We start from the raw sequence: 17,175 nt of genomic DNA, 5'->3' as shown, positions 1-17,175 counted from the left end.
TTTTGACATTTACTGGAAGAGAAAAACCATGGGAGTAGCATATTTTGGCCCAAGTGGTGGTGGTGGAGTTTTACCTTGCACATTTAAATTGGAGATGACTATTAGACATCCAATTGGATATACAGGAGTTCGGCAGCAGCTGGGTTTACAAGTATGAAATTAGGGGGCGATCTGGGATAGTGACATGAATTTAAGAGTTGCCAGTGTGGGGCTGGTGCTGTGGCATAGCGGGTAAAGCCACCACCTGCAGTGCCAGCATCTCCTACGGGCACCAGTTCGAGTCCTGGCTACTCCACTTCTGATCCAGCACTCTGTATGGCCTGGGAAAGCATTGGAAGATGGGCCAAGTCCTTGGGTCCCTGCACCTGCGCCAGAGACAGGGAAGAAGCTCCTGGATCCTGGCTTCGGATCGGCATAGCTGTGGCCGTTGAGGCAATTGGGAAGTGAATCAGTGGATGGAAGACCTCTCTTTGCCTCTCCTCCTCTCTCTGTGTAACTCTCAAATAAATAAATAAATAATTTTTTTTTTTTAAAAAGAGTTGCCAATGTTGAGAAGGCAGTTAAGCTGTCAAGCTGGTGCACTGGATGAGGTTTCCTCAGGACAGAGAGTGGATGGAGAGAAACCCACAGTGGGAGAACCCTGGGGTCCTCAACTCTAGAGGTTAGAGATTTTGAGTGTCTCATGAGGAGAAAGGAACTACTGTGGTGTGGGATGGAGAACCCAATGGATGCGTGGAGGCTGCAGGAAGGGAAAAATGGCCAGCTGTGGCAAACGTTGCCGGTAGACTGAATTAGATGGAGAACTGAAAAATGACCACTGGCCTTGGTCAAGAGGAGACCACTGGTCTTGGCAAGGGTACGCCTCAAGCAAGGAGTTTTTCCCTCATTTGGCTCCATGCTAACATTTATCAGCATGTGCCCACTAGTGAAATCAAGCCAGAAATCAGAGCACTGTCTTTGCCTTTCCTCCCTCATGTGATTCCTACATTAGATTACTCAACTGCAGACCTCTTAGATCTCTCTCAGACCTGTCCTTGTCCTCTTCCGTCTGCTCCTAGGATCACTAACCTAGGTAGGGCCATCATCACTGACCTGATTGACCACAAAAGCTAAAAACTAGTCCTCCTTCCACTAACTTGATTCTCTTTCTGCCTTCGCTTTGCATGGCAGTCTGAGCAATCTTTCCCAAACAGAAACAATGATCACTTCTGTTCTCTGACCCCAACCCTTTCACTGACTGCCTACTCCCTACGAGGAATTGTGAATGCACAGGTGCAACCCCTGTTTCCTCCCAGTCTGGGTGCTGTTCTGCCCTCCTCCCCAGCCCCTTACACCCCTGTCCCACATTCGGTTCCCACAACTCTCTATGCTCTTTCTTACCTCTGGGTCTTCATTTGTACAAGAGCATTTCTGTATCATTGAACACAGTCCACCTCTTCTAATGATTACTCACCCTTTAGGTTTCAATGCAAAAATGATTTCAGAGAGGTACCCTCCTAACCAGACGAGCTTTTGTCTTTCTGCCTGAGCTCCCGTAGTATTATACCCCTCATGACTATAACACAAATTGTTCTTTAAATGTTTATGTACCTCTATATATTTGATACTACATGAAGGGAGTCATCTATGGATGCATTTGCCTACTCCTAGCTGTAAACCCAGACCTTGTCATAAAGCCAGACACCTATCAGGTGCATACAGCTACTGTATTTTTGTATTAGCTTACTCATTTTTGTAAAATATCTTTGAGTTCCAAGTTTTCTACATCCTTATCAAGACTTGCTATTATCTTTTGTTGTTGTTTTTGTTGTTGTTGTTATTGTTACTTTGGCTATCCTAGTGGGCACAGTTTGGATTCATGTTTCTCTAATGATTAATAGTGTTAAGCATATTATCATGTGTTCAATAGTTACCATTTGTTTTCTTTGAGACACATTTTGTCATCTGGAGATTTTTAAATTCAAATGTAGTTTTGATTTAATATGGAAAAATGAATAAATAGGATATCACGTTTTTTAAAGTGTCAGTACAAATGTTTCAAGAAAAAATGGTGTTAAAATGTCAATATAGGGGGCTGGCAAAGTGGCGTAGTAGACTAAGCTTCCGCCTGAAGCACTGGCATCCCATATGGGTGCCAGTTTGTGTCCTGGTTGTTCCACTTCTGATACAGCTCTCTGCTATGACCTGGGGAAGCAGTGGAAGATGGCTCAAGTGCTTGGGCTCCTGCACCTGTGCGGGAGACCCAGCAGAACCTCCTGGCTCCTGGCTTCAGATCGGCTCAGACATGGCCATTGAGGCTACGTGGGGAATGAACCAGAGGGTGGAAGACCTTTCTCTCTGTCTTTGCCTCTGTCTGTGACTCACCCTCTCAAATAAACAAATAAAACATTTAAAAAAGTAAATATATATTTCTGTTTATGGCAATAACTACAATACTGCCAAAGAGCTCTTGGATGTTCCAAACCGTGAACATTCCTTACGGACCACACACTTACCATGTAGAGCTCCTCTGGTGGCTTATTTCCCTCGAGCTCAATGAGATACTGGGGGTTGTGTTCAGCCATTACTTCCTGCAAGAACAGAAAAGAAGCCTTCAAATCCAGGACCCCTGGGAAACCTGAATATAAGATCAGAATCTTGATAACCGATGAAGAAATGTCTAAAGCCAAACTGTTTCTCTTACCCATGTTATAATGGATGTTATTTAAATCACAGATGGTCTTCATTTTTTAAAAATGTAACACATTTTAATTAAGATATATTTTTCTTATAGAAAATTAAAAAAACGTCTAGAATCCTGCCACTCCAAAGTAGTTGTTATTCATTTTCCTCCCATCTTTTATTCCATGAAATTTTTTTGCCCGTTCAAGATTATCGTGTACAACTTTTGAGCTTACTTTTTCACTCAACATTGCAATTAATCATCTCCTTTACTTTAGCAAGATCATTGTCAGGATTTTGATGGTTTGATAAAATTACAGAGTGTGGTTACAATACCATCTACATTCCTCTGCTGCTTGCCATTAGGTAGGTCATGATATTTTGTTAGTTGTTCTCAAGCATTTCTTTTTATTTTAAAAAAGTTTAAAAATTACATTCTTCTTCAGTAATCACGAAAGTAACTTGTGCTAACTGCAACCAGTGAAGGAATGCAGACAGTGCATAGAAACCGGTAATCCGACCCTTCCTACTCTTCCACTCTGCCTCTCCAATCAGGTGTGTCTTTCCTCGGCACTCTCCTCGCTGACTTAAGTGTATGCACACACAGAAATGCTAGATAATGCTGAATAAGCATCCTCTGGCTAGATCCTGATATATATCGGACCCACAGGCCAGACTTCCAGAAGTAGGTGTTCCTATTAACGGTATTGCTGGTTAATTTTCCAAGAGGTTGCAGCAGTCAAAACTCTTAGCCACAATGTATGAGAATGCCCACCTCTTCCTGCCATTACTGGCCACTTTAGTTTTGTTAAACTGAGTTGAAAAATGGAATTGGCTTGTTTTACCTTTTATTCCCTTGGTGAGGTTCAGCATTTAGGCATCTGTCTCTGTGAACTGCCTATTCATAACCTCTGTGCATTTTGCTATTACATTGTTTGATTTCTCTAACATTCATGGAAAGTCTTTAAGCCTCACCTGAGACGTGGATTGCATATATTTTATCTTTCTATGATTTATCTTTGTTTTTAAAGATTTATTTATTTGAAAGACAGAGTTACAGAAATAGAGAGGGAGGGACAGAGAAAGAGATCTTCCACCTGCTGGTTCACTCCCCAGATGGTCACAAAGGCCAGGGTTGGGCCAGGCTGAAGCCAGGAGACAGGGGGCTTCTTCCAGGTCTCTCAAGTGGGTGTGGTGCAGGGCCTAAGCCCTTGGGCCATCTTCTGCTGCTTTTCCCAGACACATTTTACAGAAAGCCATATCAGAAACAGAGCAGCTGGCATACGAACTGGCACTCATATAGGATGCCAACATTGCGGGCACAGCTTTACCCGCTACACCACAACACTAGCCCCTCTTTGATTTATCTTTTGACTTTGCTTATGGTGTCTTTTACAATATAAAATATTTTTATAGCCACATATATATCTGCTTTCACTGGATTTATCTTTTTGTTCAAATTAGATTTTGTCTATCTCAAGATTAAACTAATAGTCTTCTAAAGTATCTTGCACTGCTTGTTTTTAAAATTAGTATTAAAGTCTAAGATCAGGTGGATTTTATTTTTGTCTATTGGCAGTGTTGAGCTCTGTCTGAGTTCTGTGTTCCCGGAAAGAACGGATGGTCAGGAAATAGATGCATGTCCAGACTTCCTCAAGGGCTCAGATAAATTCCGCCTCAGTCCTTCCTTAGAACTGCTTAAGATGGACTTGAGGATGGTTCCTCGTTCACCTGCTTCCATGAGCTTCACACTCGCTTCTGTTCTTTTACAAGGTCCTCAATGATAAAGGCTCTCCCTTTGCAATAGACTGAATAAAATCATCTCCACAATTATCCAGTGTGTTTTGTATTTCAGAATATTGTGCAAGGTTGGGTTCTAGGTGGTTTTTCCCCCTTCTAGATAGACAACAGATTATGCCAGCATTATTGGTTTAACCATAAATAACCATATTCTAAACAAGATAGTACATACTGCTGTTCTGTATTTCTGATTCTTTAAGGTGGATTCCTAAGAGTGGGCTTACTAAGTCCAAGGGCATGCACCCTCTTATGGAAATAAATGCATGTGCAGGAGCTGAGCTGGGATTCGAAGGCAGGCATGAATGAGGACCACTGGCTGACCCCTGAAGCAATGTGCAGGACATAAATACCAAAAAAGAGGGGCTGATGCTGTGGCCCAGTAGGTTAATCCTCCCGCCTGCGGCACCGGCTTCTCATATGAGCACCGGTTCTAGTTCCAGCTGCTCCATTTCCGATCCAGCTCTCTGCTGTGGCCTGGGAAAGCAGTAGAAGATGGCCTAAGTCCTTGGGCCCCTGCACTCGTATGGGAGACAGGAAGAAGCACCTGGCTCCTGGCTTCAGATCAGCACAGCTCGGGCAGTTGCCGCCATTTGGGGAGTGAACCAATAGTCAGAAGAACTTTCTCTTGTCTCTCCCTCTCACTGTCTGTAACTCTACCTCTCAAATAAATAAACAAAATCTTTTAAAAAAAAAGAAAGAGTTATATGTACCCTCATGTTTATTGCAGCTCAACTCACAATGGCTAAGATATAGAATCAACACAGATGCCCATCAACTGATGACTAGATAAAGAACAATGTGGTATAAATACACTATGGAGTATTACTCAGCTGTAAAAAAGAATGAAAACCTGTCTTTCACAACCAAATGGATGCAACTGGAAACCGTTATACTTAGTCAAATAAGCAAGTCCCAAAAAAACAAATAGGATATGTTTTCCCTGATCTGTGGTAACTAATAGAGTACAAAAAAATGTAATGTATAATTATTTGCACTGCAATCGGCATAAAATTATTCCTGTGCATAGACTGTTGAGAGGAAATAGTCTTACCTTTTATAGCTCTTCTCCACCTCCCTCTGCACACCCTAGTATCCTGGATTTATTATGTGAGACAATTGTTTGGCTCTTCTTCCAGTGGCACCTAGGCCTAAAACCTAGGTTCTTAGCTTTGAAATCTTTGCTTTGTGGGTACTTGGGCAATGAATGCTTACCTGTTTTGCTGTAGGGGCTAGCAGTTTTCCACTTTTGGACTTTGTGTGGACAAGCCATCAAAATAGCAGCCATATTAGGACCGATGTTATGGCACAGTGGGTTAAGCCACTGCCTTGAAGGCTGACATCCCATATGAGTGCCTGTTGAAATCCTGGCTGCTCCACTTCCCACTGGCTCTCCGCTAAATGTCTGGGAAAAGCATAGGAAGATGGCTCAAGCGCTTGGGCCCCTGATACTCATGTGGGAGACTCAGATGGAGTTCCAGGCTCCTGGCTTCAGTTTGCCCCAGCCCTGTCCACTGGGGCTATCTGGGGAGTAAACCAACATATAGAAGGTCTCTCTCTCCCTCTCTCTCTTTTCTCCTTCCCACTCTCTAACTCTGCCTTCCAAATAAATAAATAAATGGATAACTGCACCTTTTTTTTTTTTTAAAAAAAGCCATACTCATTTATTAGCAGGGTGCTTTACCATATGCTTGCTGCTATTAAGAACACTTGTGCACTCATCGTTTAAAATTGGATCATGAAAATGCTAGTTCAGTACTTCCATGGGCATTTCTTTATCAACAATGAAGCTGAACATTTTTCTAGAAGCTTGTAACCCTTTTTCTGTCATTTTTGTTAATTGTGTGCTCATATTTGCTGTCCATTTATGTTAGGAGAATGTGAACTTACAGGTTTTAAAAGATAATTTCTTTAAGATTTTAGTATATCAAAACTTCAAATCCTTCATCATGGTCAATGGGGGGATATTTTTGCTGTCTATCAATCTGAGTGAAGGTTTGTTCATTTATTTACTTTATAGAAGTTTCTTACTTTATGAAATTGAAGCTGTCATTCCTTCTCCCTTGTGATCTTGTCGTGTGATCTGCTGGGGACTAGAATCTGGGGTGCTGGTGCCACAGGTGGAGGATTAGCCAATGAGCCGTGGCGCCAGCCCACATGATTTACTCTTAAGTAGCTCTGTTTAAACACCAGTGGTAGAAGATGTGGGGACAAATAAAAGCCATATACAAGAAAATGAAATTTAACTCTCAGTTAAGGAGATGGATTACAATATATGCCAGTCCCCACATTTGTCTTTAAAATATGTAAGTATTATATAACAGCACCAAAGAAAAATCATTGTTTCTCTATCAGATGGGAAGAAGCAATCTGGGGACTGTTTTTCCTCTCTCCATAGTCTATTAATTGGGACAGCGTCTGGCCACATACCCTGGAGACTAAATCTCCAACATAGTTGATTGTATCTGGCCGAGTCTTCCCTGGATTTTTGACTATATAAAATATGATTTTCATTAACTATAATCTCAACAATCATACTTTTAAAATGCCGATTGATTTAATTAAAACTTTTTTATTACAATATATAATGACCTTATCACGTTTATATATGATCAATTTTGAATGGAATGGCCATGGAAACAAATCCAGGACTAATAACTGCAATTTAACTAAGGAAGAATCTCTTTTAGAACAAAAAGTCTATCTTAAATGCACCTTTCTTCTGTTAAATCCATAAATTATGGATTGAAAGTGCTTTAACAAAATTGTTTCTTTAAAGTTTTCAACTACTATCCATAAATGCATTCCTCCTAAGGACCTGTGAAAAATTCGGTTCATCTGTCACTTTCAGAAACAGAGTTCCTTTTCAGAGCCCAGGAACTTCGCTGGGGGAAATTGCCTTTGCAGTGGAAGGCTTCTTCTAACATTGTTCTACCACACTCAGGAGGATAATCAGATACCAGAGAGGACAATGACATGTGAACTGCTTAATCGTGGTAAAACACAAATGCCTCTATCTCCATTTTCAGCAAAATAGCTTGTTCTTACTTCCAAAACCTGAAGAGTTGTTTCCTTGTAAAGTTTAACAGTGTTCTCAACATTTTCCAAATAATCCTCAGGCCTCTGAACCAGGTGTTGAAGAATTTCAGCCACCATCTGCATTTCAGCAATAAATGCCTAAATGGAAGAGATTTTTAATATTTTTAGGTAAATGATTATTCAACTAACAAGACACATCCCTACCTCCTTACACCTAGAGGCCATTTTGGGGTGAGAAGCAGAGGGAGGAAAGGATTAGAGACTGAGGGTTTTTTATTTAAGAGTAAGAGATTGTACACTTTGAAGGGGTCTTTATCAGCTGAAATAAAGCTTTAAATTGACTTGGATGGTCACTGACTTCCGCTCCCAATAATTAGTGGAGAGTAGGAGAGGAATGTCAAATTTTTAGACACAAAATACAGAAACCAGATCTCTTCTCTGGATACTTGTTCCTTCTCCCCTCATTCATTTATTGAGCACCTATTGTGTGTGAGGAGCTGTCATGGGAAGTTCAGATTCTGCAGTGAACAAACCAACTTACACCCTGGGCTCACAATCCCCCTCTGCACCTGGGGAAGATAGAGCATAAACTAGTAGGCATATAAACATATAAAATATTAGGTGAGACTAGAAAGTACTAGGAAGATGAACAAAGTTGGGGTGAATGGATGGAGAGTCACAGGGAGAAGGTGCTACTTCATATCAGGTGCTCTGCCTAAGTTAGGAGTGGAATCCAGAAAGAAACGACGGACAGAGCCACCCAAGTTTCTGGAGAAAGCACATTCAAGGCAGAGGGAACAGGATATACATGTGAAGGTTCTCAGCCCTTGGCCTGGCACATTCCAAGTTTTCTGTATCATGTTTATCATCACCTTTCTCTTTTTTTCTAGTTTTATCAATGCTACATATACATAATTTATACAACTTGAATCATATTACCTATTTAAACCACTTAATATGTTTTAAATATGATTTTCATGATCAAATCATATAATTCCATTGAACATATGATTATTTAATTACTACACTATAGTTGGACAACAGGATGTTCCAGATTTTTCTTTTTTATACTTTATTTTTTAAAAAAGATTTATTTGAAAGATAGAGTTACAGAGAGAGGTAGAGCCAGAGAGAGAGATCTTCCATCTGCTGGTTCACTCCCCTAATGACTGCAACGGCCAGAGCTGAACTGAGCTGAAGCCATGAGCCAGGAGCTTCTTCCGAGCCTCCCAGGCAGGTGCAGAGGCCCAAAGACTTGGGCCATCTTTAACTGCATTCCCAGGCCATAGCAGAGAGCAGGATCGGAAGTGAGCAGCCAGGACTCAAACCAGTGCCCATATGGGATGCCGGCGCTGTAGGCCAGGGCTTTAACCTGCTGCACCACGGTGCCGCCCCCACCCCTGATTTTTCATAATTATAAATAATGTTGCAATAAATAGCCTTGTTGATAATTCTTCATGTTGCTAATATTGCCCTTAGAATCTTTTCTAAAAGTAGAATGACAGGACTGAAGGTGATACATTTCAAAGTAGCTCAATACACACTGTCATTTCCAACATCTGCTGGCACTCCTGACTCTCTAGCAAAGAGCTTTCCCAGCCTGCTCCCATTCATGCTAGTCAGCTATTATGTAACTTCATATTAAGCACCTACTATCTGCTAAGCACTGTTACAGGCGCTGGCCATGGAGTCCCTGATGCACAAAGTTTACATCCAGTGAGTAGTTGGACAAACAGTAAGAAAGGAGAAGAGCAGCACCATTTCAGAAAGTGGTAAGTGCTATGAGGAACATAAAGCAGGATAAGTGGTTAGACTGGTAGCTGTTGGCCACATGCATCTATTGAGAACGGAAATTTGGTAAGTATAAACTACAGGGTGCTGTATGTAAACACGCCAGATTTCACAGACTTGGTATGAAAACAGAGTGAATCATTCTTAGAATTAGTTTTTCACTGTATTTATGTATTTGATAGGCAGAGAGAGACAAAGAGACAGAGAGAGAGAGAGAGAGAACTCCCATCAGTTGGTTTACTCCCCAAACGCCTGCACCAGTTGAGACTGCACTGGGCTGAAGCTGGGAGCTGAGAATATAATATAGGTCTTCCATATGGGTGGCAGGAACTGGATTATCTGAGCCATTGTCGCTGCCTCCCATTAGCAGGGAGCTGGAGTGAGGAACTGGAGCTGGGTATCAAGTCCAAGTGTGCCATTGTGGGACCATGGGCATCACTAGGTTAGAATGTCTGCTCCCATTCTTACAATTTTTATGTTGATTGTAGGTTGAAATAAAATATTATATATATTGGATTAAATAAAATATATTCTTAACATTACATTTGCTTGTTTCTTTTTTACTTTTTAAAAGCATGGCTTCTGTCACATGGGAGATGCAGAGATGGAATTCCAGGCTCTGGGCTTTAAAGCCTGGCGCAATCCCAGCTACAGTGAGCATTTGGTGAGAGAACCAGTGGGTGGAAGATCTCTCTCTCTCTCCCTCTAGCACTCCACTTTTCAAATAAAAGAATTTTTAATAAAAGCAAGACTTCTAGTAAATTTATTTTTTATTTGCCTTTCATTTTTTTTCTAGTAAATTTAAAATCACATATGGCTTGTACTATATTTCTATCACACAGTGCTGAGTCAGAGCAAATTGCCAGCTGGTCTCTTGAGGATGAGCTACCTGCAGTTAGAGTAGGCAGGGAGAAGGGGGCAGCAAGTGAAACAGACCTGGAACAGAGGGCTGTGGGCCGAGGGAACAGTGATGCAAAGGCGTGGGGTCCAAATGAGCTTGGTTAGAGCCCTCGAGACTAGCTAGGAGGCTAATGTGGAACGCAGTGAGCAGACAGGAAGACAGCAACCAGGGTCAAGATCAGAGAGGCTGGGTCTGTGGCTTTCTAAACAGCGTGAGGGTGTTTGGATTTTCATCTAAAGGCAATGGGAAGTTACCAAGGGTTACATTCCTCTAAAATGGAAATGGCTTCTGGAAAGTATGAAAATGGGATGGGGAATATCGAGGAGAGCAGAAGCCAAGAGCACATTTACAAAGCATTGCAGCAGTTCAGGGAGTTGTCTAGATTTGTGTGTACACAAGGATGAACACACTGTAATGGGGTTACTGACCATGGACTTGAGGGCAGCAGATCCACAAATCTAAACTCTGGATGTGGCTGTGCCTGTAGGCTGGGATCCCAGCCACCTGGACCCAGGAGGCTGAAGCTAGCCTAAGGACACAAGTTGATTATCTTGCACAGCATTGGCTTATATTGGGTTTTGGACATTTCAGATGAATTACCAACTTTTTATTATTTAACTCTCATCTCGGTCTTCTCTGGGAAAATCAGACTACCTTGTAAAAATGGGCTAGTATCTGGTGTCTGGCAGCCATTGGCTGGGCTGGAGCTGTTCTCGGAAGAGGGGGCATGTACTCTCTAATTGTCCCGCAGAACTTTCTGTGGCCATGGGAACACTGTGTACCCATGTGGTCCAACTAGGAAGACACAGCCACATTTAGTTACTAAGTGCTGTCGAGGAACTAAATTTTAAATTATAATTGATTTAAATTTATAATAGTCACCTACAGCTAGTGGCTCCCGTATTGGACAGTGTAACTCTAACCTAAGCTAGTTCCCATTCTTCTTTTTTTTTTTTTTTTTTTTTTTTTTTTGACAGGCAGAGTGGACAGTGAGAGAGAGAGACAGAGAGAAAGGTCTTCCTTTTTGCCGTTGGTTCACCCTCCAATGGCCGCCACGGCCAGCGCACTGCGGCCGGCGCACCGCGCTGATCCGATGGCAGGAGCCAGGAGCCAGGTGCTTTTCCTGGTCTCCCATGGGGTGCAGGGCCCAAGCACCTGGGCCATCCTCCACTGCACTCCCTGGCCACAGCAGAGGGCTGGCCTGGAAGAGGGGCAACCGGGACAGAATCCGGCGCCCCAACCGGGACTAGAACCCGGTGTGCCGGCGCCGCTAGGCGGAGGATTAGCCTAGTGAGCCGCGGCGCCGGCCCCCATTCTTCTTGATTATATCCCTGGCCAACATCACCAAATGACAAAACTTATTTGATCCCTGGAACTAAGGGAGTTGTGACCCCTGTATCTTACCATGGGAGGGTTCTTCAAAAACTTTGTGGAAAATTGAATTTAAAGGTAAGTTTATTTGGGTACAAAAATGTTTTGAAATCTATGCCTATAAGGAATCTTCAAAAAGTTAATGAAAAATGTGAATTATGGAAAAACTATGCATGAATTTCAAGGATTTTTTGTACCAAAATAAGCAATGTTAATTCCACTTTGCTGTAATTCTGAAGTACCCTCATATGAGTGCTACATTGGCTTTAAGATGGTTGCTCTGTTTATACCAAGAGGACACATTTTATTACTTCTACTTTTTGCTATGAGGTTTTCTCTTTTAAAATTATTATTTTTTTATTTGAGAGAGAGGAAGAGAGAAATTTCCCATATGCTGGTTCACTCTCCAAATGCCTGCAGCAGCCAGGGCTGGGCCAAGCCAAAGCTGGGAACTGGGAACTCAGTCCAGGCAGGAACTCAGTCCACGTGGGTGGCAGGCACTCAACTCCTTGAGCCATCATCTGCTGCCTTTGCAAGGTGCACATTAGCAGGACGCTGGAATCTGGAGCAGAGTCGGGACTTAAACCCAGGCACTCTGGTCGAGGATGCAGTCATTCCAACTGGCTTCCTAACCACCGCATCAAATGCCTACCCTGGTTCTCCTTTTCTTAAAAATAGCTGGAATATATTTGTTGGCCATTTGTATTTATTTTGAGAACTGTCTATTGTAGTCCTTTGCCAATTTCTCACTGGATTGGTTGATTTTTTTGTTGTTGAGTTTTTTAAGTTGCTGATATATTTGAGATGTTAATCCTTTGTCAGGTGGTTTGCAAATATTTTTTCCCATTCTGTTGGCTTTCTCTTCACTTGATTGATCGTTTCCTTTGCTGTATAAAGCTTCTGAGTTTGACCTAGTCCCATTTATTTAGTTTTGCTTTTGTTGACTATGCTTTGGGGGTGTTGTCCAGAAAGTCATCCCCTACACCAATGTCTTGGAGTGTTTCCCCTACATTTTCTTCCAACAACTTAACAGCCTCAGGTCTTAAAGTTAGGTCTCTGATCCATCTTGAGTTGATTTTTGTATATGGTGAGAAGTATGGATCTAATTTCATTCTTCTACATATGTATATATCTGGTTTTGTCAGTACCAGCTATTGAAGAGATTATCTTTACTCCACTGCATGATCTGAGCACTTTTGTCAATAATCAATTGGCTGTATGTATGTGGATTAATTCCTGGGTTCTCTATTATGTTCCATTGATCTATGTATTAGTTTTTACGCCAGTATCATCCTATTTTAATTACAATAGCTTTGTGGCATGCTTTGAAGTCATGTACTGTGATGCCTCTGGCTTGATTTTTCTTGTTCAGGATCCCTTTGGCTATTCTGGGTCTTTTGTGATTCCATATGAATTTCAGGCTTGTTTTCTCAAATGGCCAACAAAAAGATGAAAAAATGCTCAACTTCACTAGCCATCAAAGAAATACAAATCAAATCTACAATGAGATATCACCTCACTCCTGCCAGAATGGCAAAAATCCAAGACACAGAGAGTAACAAATGCTGACAAGAATGTATAAATACACAATGGAATATTATTCAGCTATAAAAAAGAACAAAATTCTATCATTTCCAGCAAAATGGACACAACTGGAGGACATCATGTTGAGTGAAATATACTGGACCCAGAAAAACAAACACCACATGTTCTCCCTTATATGTGGGAGTTAAAATTTAAAAAGCAAACAAAAAAGAGAAAGAAATGTCTATGTGTATCAATATTGTATAGTTTCATAAAACTCTTTCATACTTTTGTGGAACCAATGGTTAAGAATGTTATACTACTATAGATTTAATGATCTGTGATTACTCTAAAATTTACTGTATATGGGTGAAATGCTCATTTTTCCATTCAATTATTATTTATAACTGTTGTCTATATTCCTTCTTTACTAGGCTCTTTTTGCTTTTTAATTGTTAAACTTCTTATTTGGTAAAGTATTAAGCCTTTTTACCATAGTGTAAATTTAAAGCATGTTATCTCAAAAGCTAAAAAAAAAAGAGAGAAGGAAGGAGGGTGGGAGGGAGAGAGGGTAAGGGAGGAAGAGAGAGAGGAAGGGAATATCATTACGTGTTTAGAATTGTATCTACAAATCACATTGAATCTGTTAAGAACTAATTAAAAATTTTAAAAATGGCTAAAAAAATCTGGAATAGATGCTGGTTATTATCCAATACTTTCTTTCCACAAGTGAGATCATATTATGTTTTTAAGTGGGCTAAAAGAACACTTGTCAAAGACTTATTTAACCCATTAGTGAGGGAACCAACAGGATAGCAAAGCAGAATTATTTATAATCTCTGAAATAAGACTGCAAAAGTTATGTTACAAGGCTACTTACCGCCTTATAGGGCAGTAAGACTGTGACCTATGGGGGTTATCGTTCTACTAGACAGATGATTTGCAATGTCTCCATCTACAGGTTAACATTTGATTTCACAGAGTCTAGACCTAAGAAAAATAGCTAATAACAGACACATTTTCACTAGAGCAGGGAATGGTAAACAATGGCCATTTACACCCCTGTGGGCCAAATACAGCCCATACTTGTTAACAGATTTCAAAATTTTCTCTTTAAGTCACAGTAGAAGATTCTTGACATACATTGTTTACTAGATTTACTTTAGGTTTGTTCCAACAACCACACACACACATATACACACACACAAATATCTACACATATACATACACATATATGGCCACAGATTTCTTTTCATAAGCTCTTTGTCAGAATTTGGAACCAGGAATGTGTTAGCCCCAGAGATTGAATTATGCCTGGGCTACTTTGCTCCACATATTATACTTCATCTTTTATTGTTATTCCCTAACTCCTAATTCTAGTTTACATGGAGTTTGACACATAGCAGGTGACCAAAAACTGTGGCTATGAAATGAGGCAGACTAGCTGTTAGAATGTAGAAGAACAATTAAACTTGACCTCAAGATTGTGATACAATAGTTTTGGGGAACATGAAATTTTTTTTTTGCTTATTTCCTCCAGACTCAATAAAAATATAATGTAACTTTCTCTTGTATCTGTTATTTTCTATTATCCATGTTATCATTTAATATAATTATAGAATATTAAAAGAGTATGGTATGGAATGATCTATTGGGATATTACCTCTTCTTCTTCTTGTTCCTCTTCCTCTTCTCCCTCATCTTCTCCTTTTCCTTCTTTTTGTAATTCTTTCTTCTTTTTCCTACGACTCTCGATAACTTCAGGATCCCAGTGGTCTCTAGTATATATGTACCCCGTACTACTGTGCTGTCTTTGTCCAGAAATTCTTTGGCATAAATCATAGTCAGGGCACTAAGGTACAATATTATTTAATTACTTAAAATATTCTGATAGGCTTTTAATTCCTATTCACATATTATGTAGTACATAAACCTGAAAACATCTTAAAAACTTGAGCAAGTGCAATTGGTGGCTGGCATATGTCATCATGTCTCACTATATGCCAGGAGAGGCAAAAGCTGCAGCCTATATGCTACGCCAACATTTTCATTTCTCTGATATTAAAACACAGAACAAAGTACCAGAAGTTTTAAGATGAAGAAAGAAGGTTAGAACAGTAGAAAGAGTGGAGAAATAGCATAGACAGTTTAATCTTCTAAGGTACACAGAAAGATTCTATAAAATTAGCTTGAAAAGTCTGAGTGGAGGAAAATGGGGGAAGAGCCACATATTTCCAACAAAATAATATTGTGCAATGGCAACATTTACAGCTATATGGGTGAAGTGTTTCATAAAATGCCCACCATGAATGCTACTTGAAAGATCATCTATTCTGGGTTAACCTCTAAGTTTTCTAAGTCAGAAAACTGAGTTCTAGACAGTTAAAGAAAAAGAAAGCCCAAATCAAAAGTATATAAGGAATTTTTGTTTCAAAGTTATTTCATGTGTGTAATTAATTCTATTTCATTCTCAAACTACCCCCACAAGATGAAATCATTCAAGATTATGATGAAAGCCATTTTGCAGATCAAAGAAGTATAGCTCTGGCAGGGTGAGAGACTGGTCTCGGATCAGTGTCCTCTGGAGGATCCAACTTGGAGCCAGGCCTCCTGATCCACAGACCAGGCTCGGTGGGTGCTTCCCTGGGGATAATGATTTGGGGCTGTAAATCCTGCTCTGAGTATTTTTCAGGGTGACCAAAGTGTGGCTGATACTCTATGGCAAGGATTCACTAGCATTCAGGTCTAACTGGATATGACTCACCTGGAGAGCTTGCCAAATAATGATTTCTGCTCCTCCTTGGAACGTACTAAGTTTGGAGAAAGGACTGGGCACTTTCATAGGCATTCTCATGATTCTGATGCCAAGAGCTCATACACCACACTTTATGAAACAAAGGAAGCAAGGATCTTTGGAACCTTTCTTGCTCATTTTTTGATGTCTTCTTCTCACCATTATGTGGACATGGGATGGGTATTTATTAAGCCAGACTTTTATTTGGGGTTTATAATTTATAACAAAGAGGATTTCAACTAAGGTAATTTTTTTTTAAGATTTTTTTTTTTTGACAGGTAGAGTTATAGACAGTGAGAGAGAGAGAGACAGAGAGAAAGGTCTTCCTTCCATTGGTTCACTCCCCAAATGGCTGCTATGGCCAGCACTGCGCTGATCCGAAGCCAGGAGCCAGGTGCTTCCTCCTGGTCTCCCATGCGGGTGCAGGGCCCAAGCAACTGGGCTGTCCTCCACTGCCTTCCCAGGCCACAGCAGAGAGCTGGACTGGAAGAGGAACAACTGGGACTAGAACATGGCGCCCATATGGGATGCCGGCGCCGCAGGCGGAGGATTAACCAATTGAGCCACGGCGCCGGTCCCCTCACTAAGGTAATTTTAAAACATAGGTACAAGGGTATCTCAAAAAGTCTGTGAAAAATTGGAACTAAAAGATAAGTTTATTGTGGTACAAAAATATTTGAAATCCATACATAATTTTTTCATAATATGCATTTTCCATGAACATTTGCAGATCTCTTATATGCATGGATTTCAGGTTTGGGTTTTTTTGCACCAAAATAAACTTTTAATTCTATTTTCCATGAACTTGTTAAAGTACCCTATATTTGCAACCCAAGATATTCATATTCTGCATCCTTGACAAAGTCCCCTTGGCAAAGACCCTCAGCTGTCTCCTGTTTTCACTTGTAGGCCATGACCTTATAAGGAGTCAGTCTAAGGACCAGAGCAGGGGTCTTGAACCTTTAGCAGGCTTCAGAGTCACATGGCCAACTCTGCAACACATATAGCTGGGTACTATACCTCCACTGTGCCTGGTTCTCAGTTCTGGGGGTGGAGGCCTGAGGTTTTGCATTTTGAACAAGCTTCTGGGTGCTACTGATGCCACTGAATCTGTGACAGCGCTGTGAGAACTGCTGTTCTAGCAGGCTGCTGGCCCTCAGCTCTCTTCCTTCCCTCCCCTCTTCTCCCCTCTCTTTCCCTCCCTCCCCCACCCCTTCTCTCCCCTTTTCTCCTCTCCTCTCCTCATCCCTTCCCTTCCCCTCTCCTCCCTCTCTTCCCTCCCCTCTCCTCTCTCTCT

The 17,175-nt window shown here is 41.0% G+C and overlaps 1 protein-coding gene across 7 annotated transcripts in view; it reads right to left on the bottom strand.

Moving 5' to 3' along the window:
- AK9 (adenylate kinase 9) overlaps positions 1 to 17,175 on the bottom strand; it is a 160,785-nt gene that overhangs the window by 107,867 nt on the left and 35,743 nt on the right. For 5 of the 7 annotated variants that reach the window (XM_008263360.5, XM_070073706.2, XM_089333824.1 and 2 more), the window contains 3 exons: positions 14,748 to 14,936; positions 7,507 to 7,635; positions 2,496 to 2,570 (listed from right to left, as the gene is read on the bottom strand). In XM_008263360.5, coding sequence (XP_008261582.4) covers positions 2,496 to 2,570; positions 7,507 to 7,635; positions 14,748 to 14,936 — 393 coding nt within the window. The remainder of the gene's footprint in view (positions 1 to 2,495; positions 2,571 to 7,506; positions 7,636 to 14,747; positions 14,937 to 17,175) is intronic. The other 2 variants (XM_070073710.2, XM_089333826.1) reach the window with 1 other exon arrangement.

Source organism: Oryctolagus cuniculus, chromosome 5 (assembly GCF_051225735.1).
Source record: "Oryctolagus cuniculus isolate XC-2025 breed Fujian yellow rabbit chromosome 5, ASM5122573v1, whole genome shotgun sequence".
Lineage (NCBI taxonomy): Eukaryota > Metazoa > Chordata > Mammalia > Lagomorpha > Leporidae > Oryctolagus > Oryctolagus cuniculus.
This window is presented reverse-complemented; position numbering and strand designations above follow the sequence as displayed.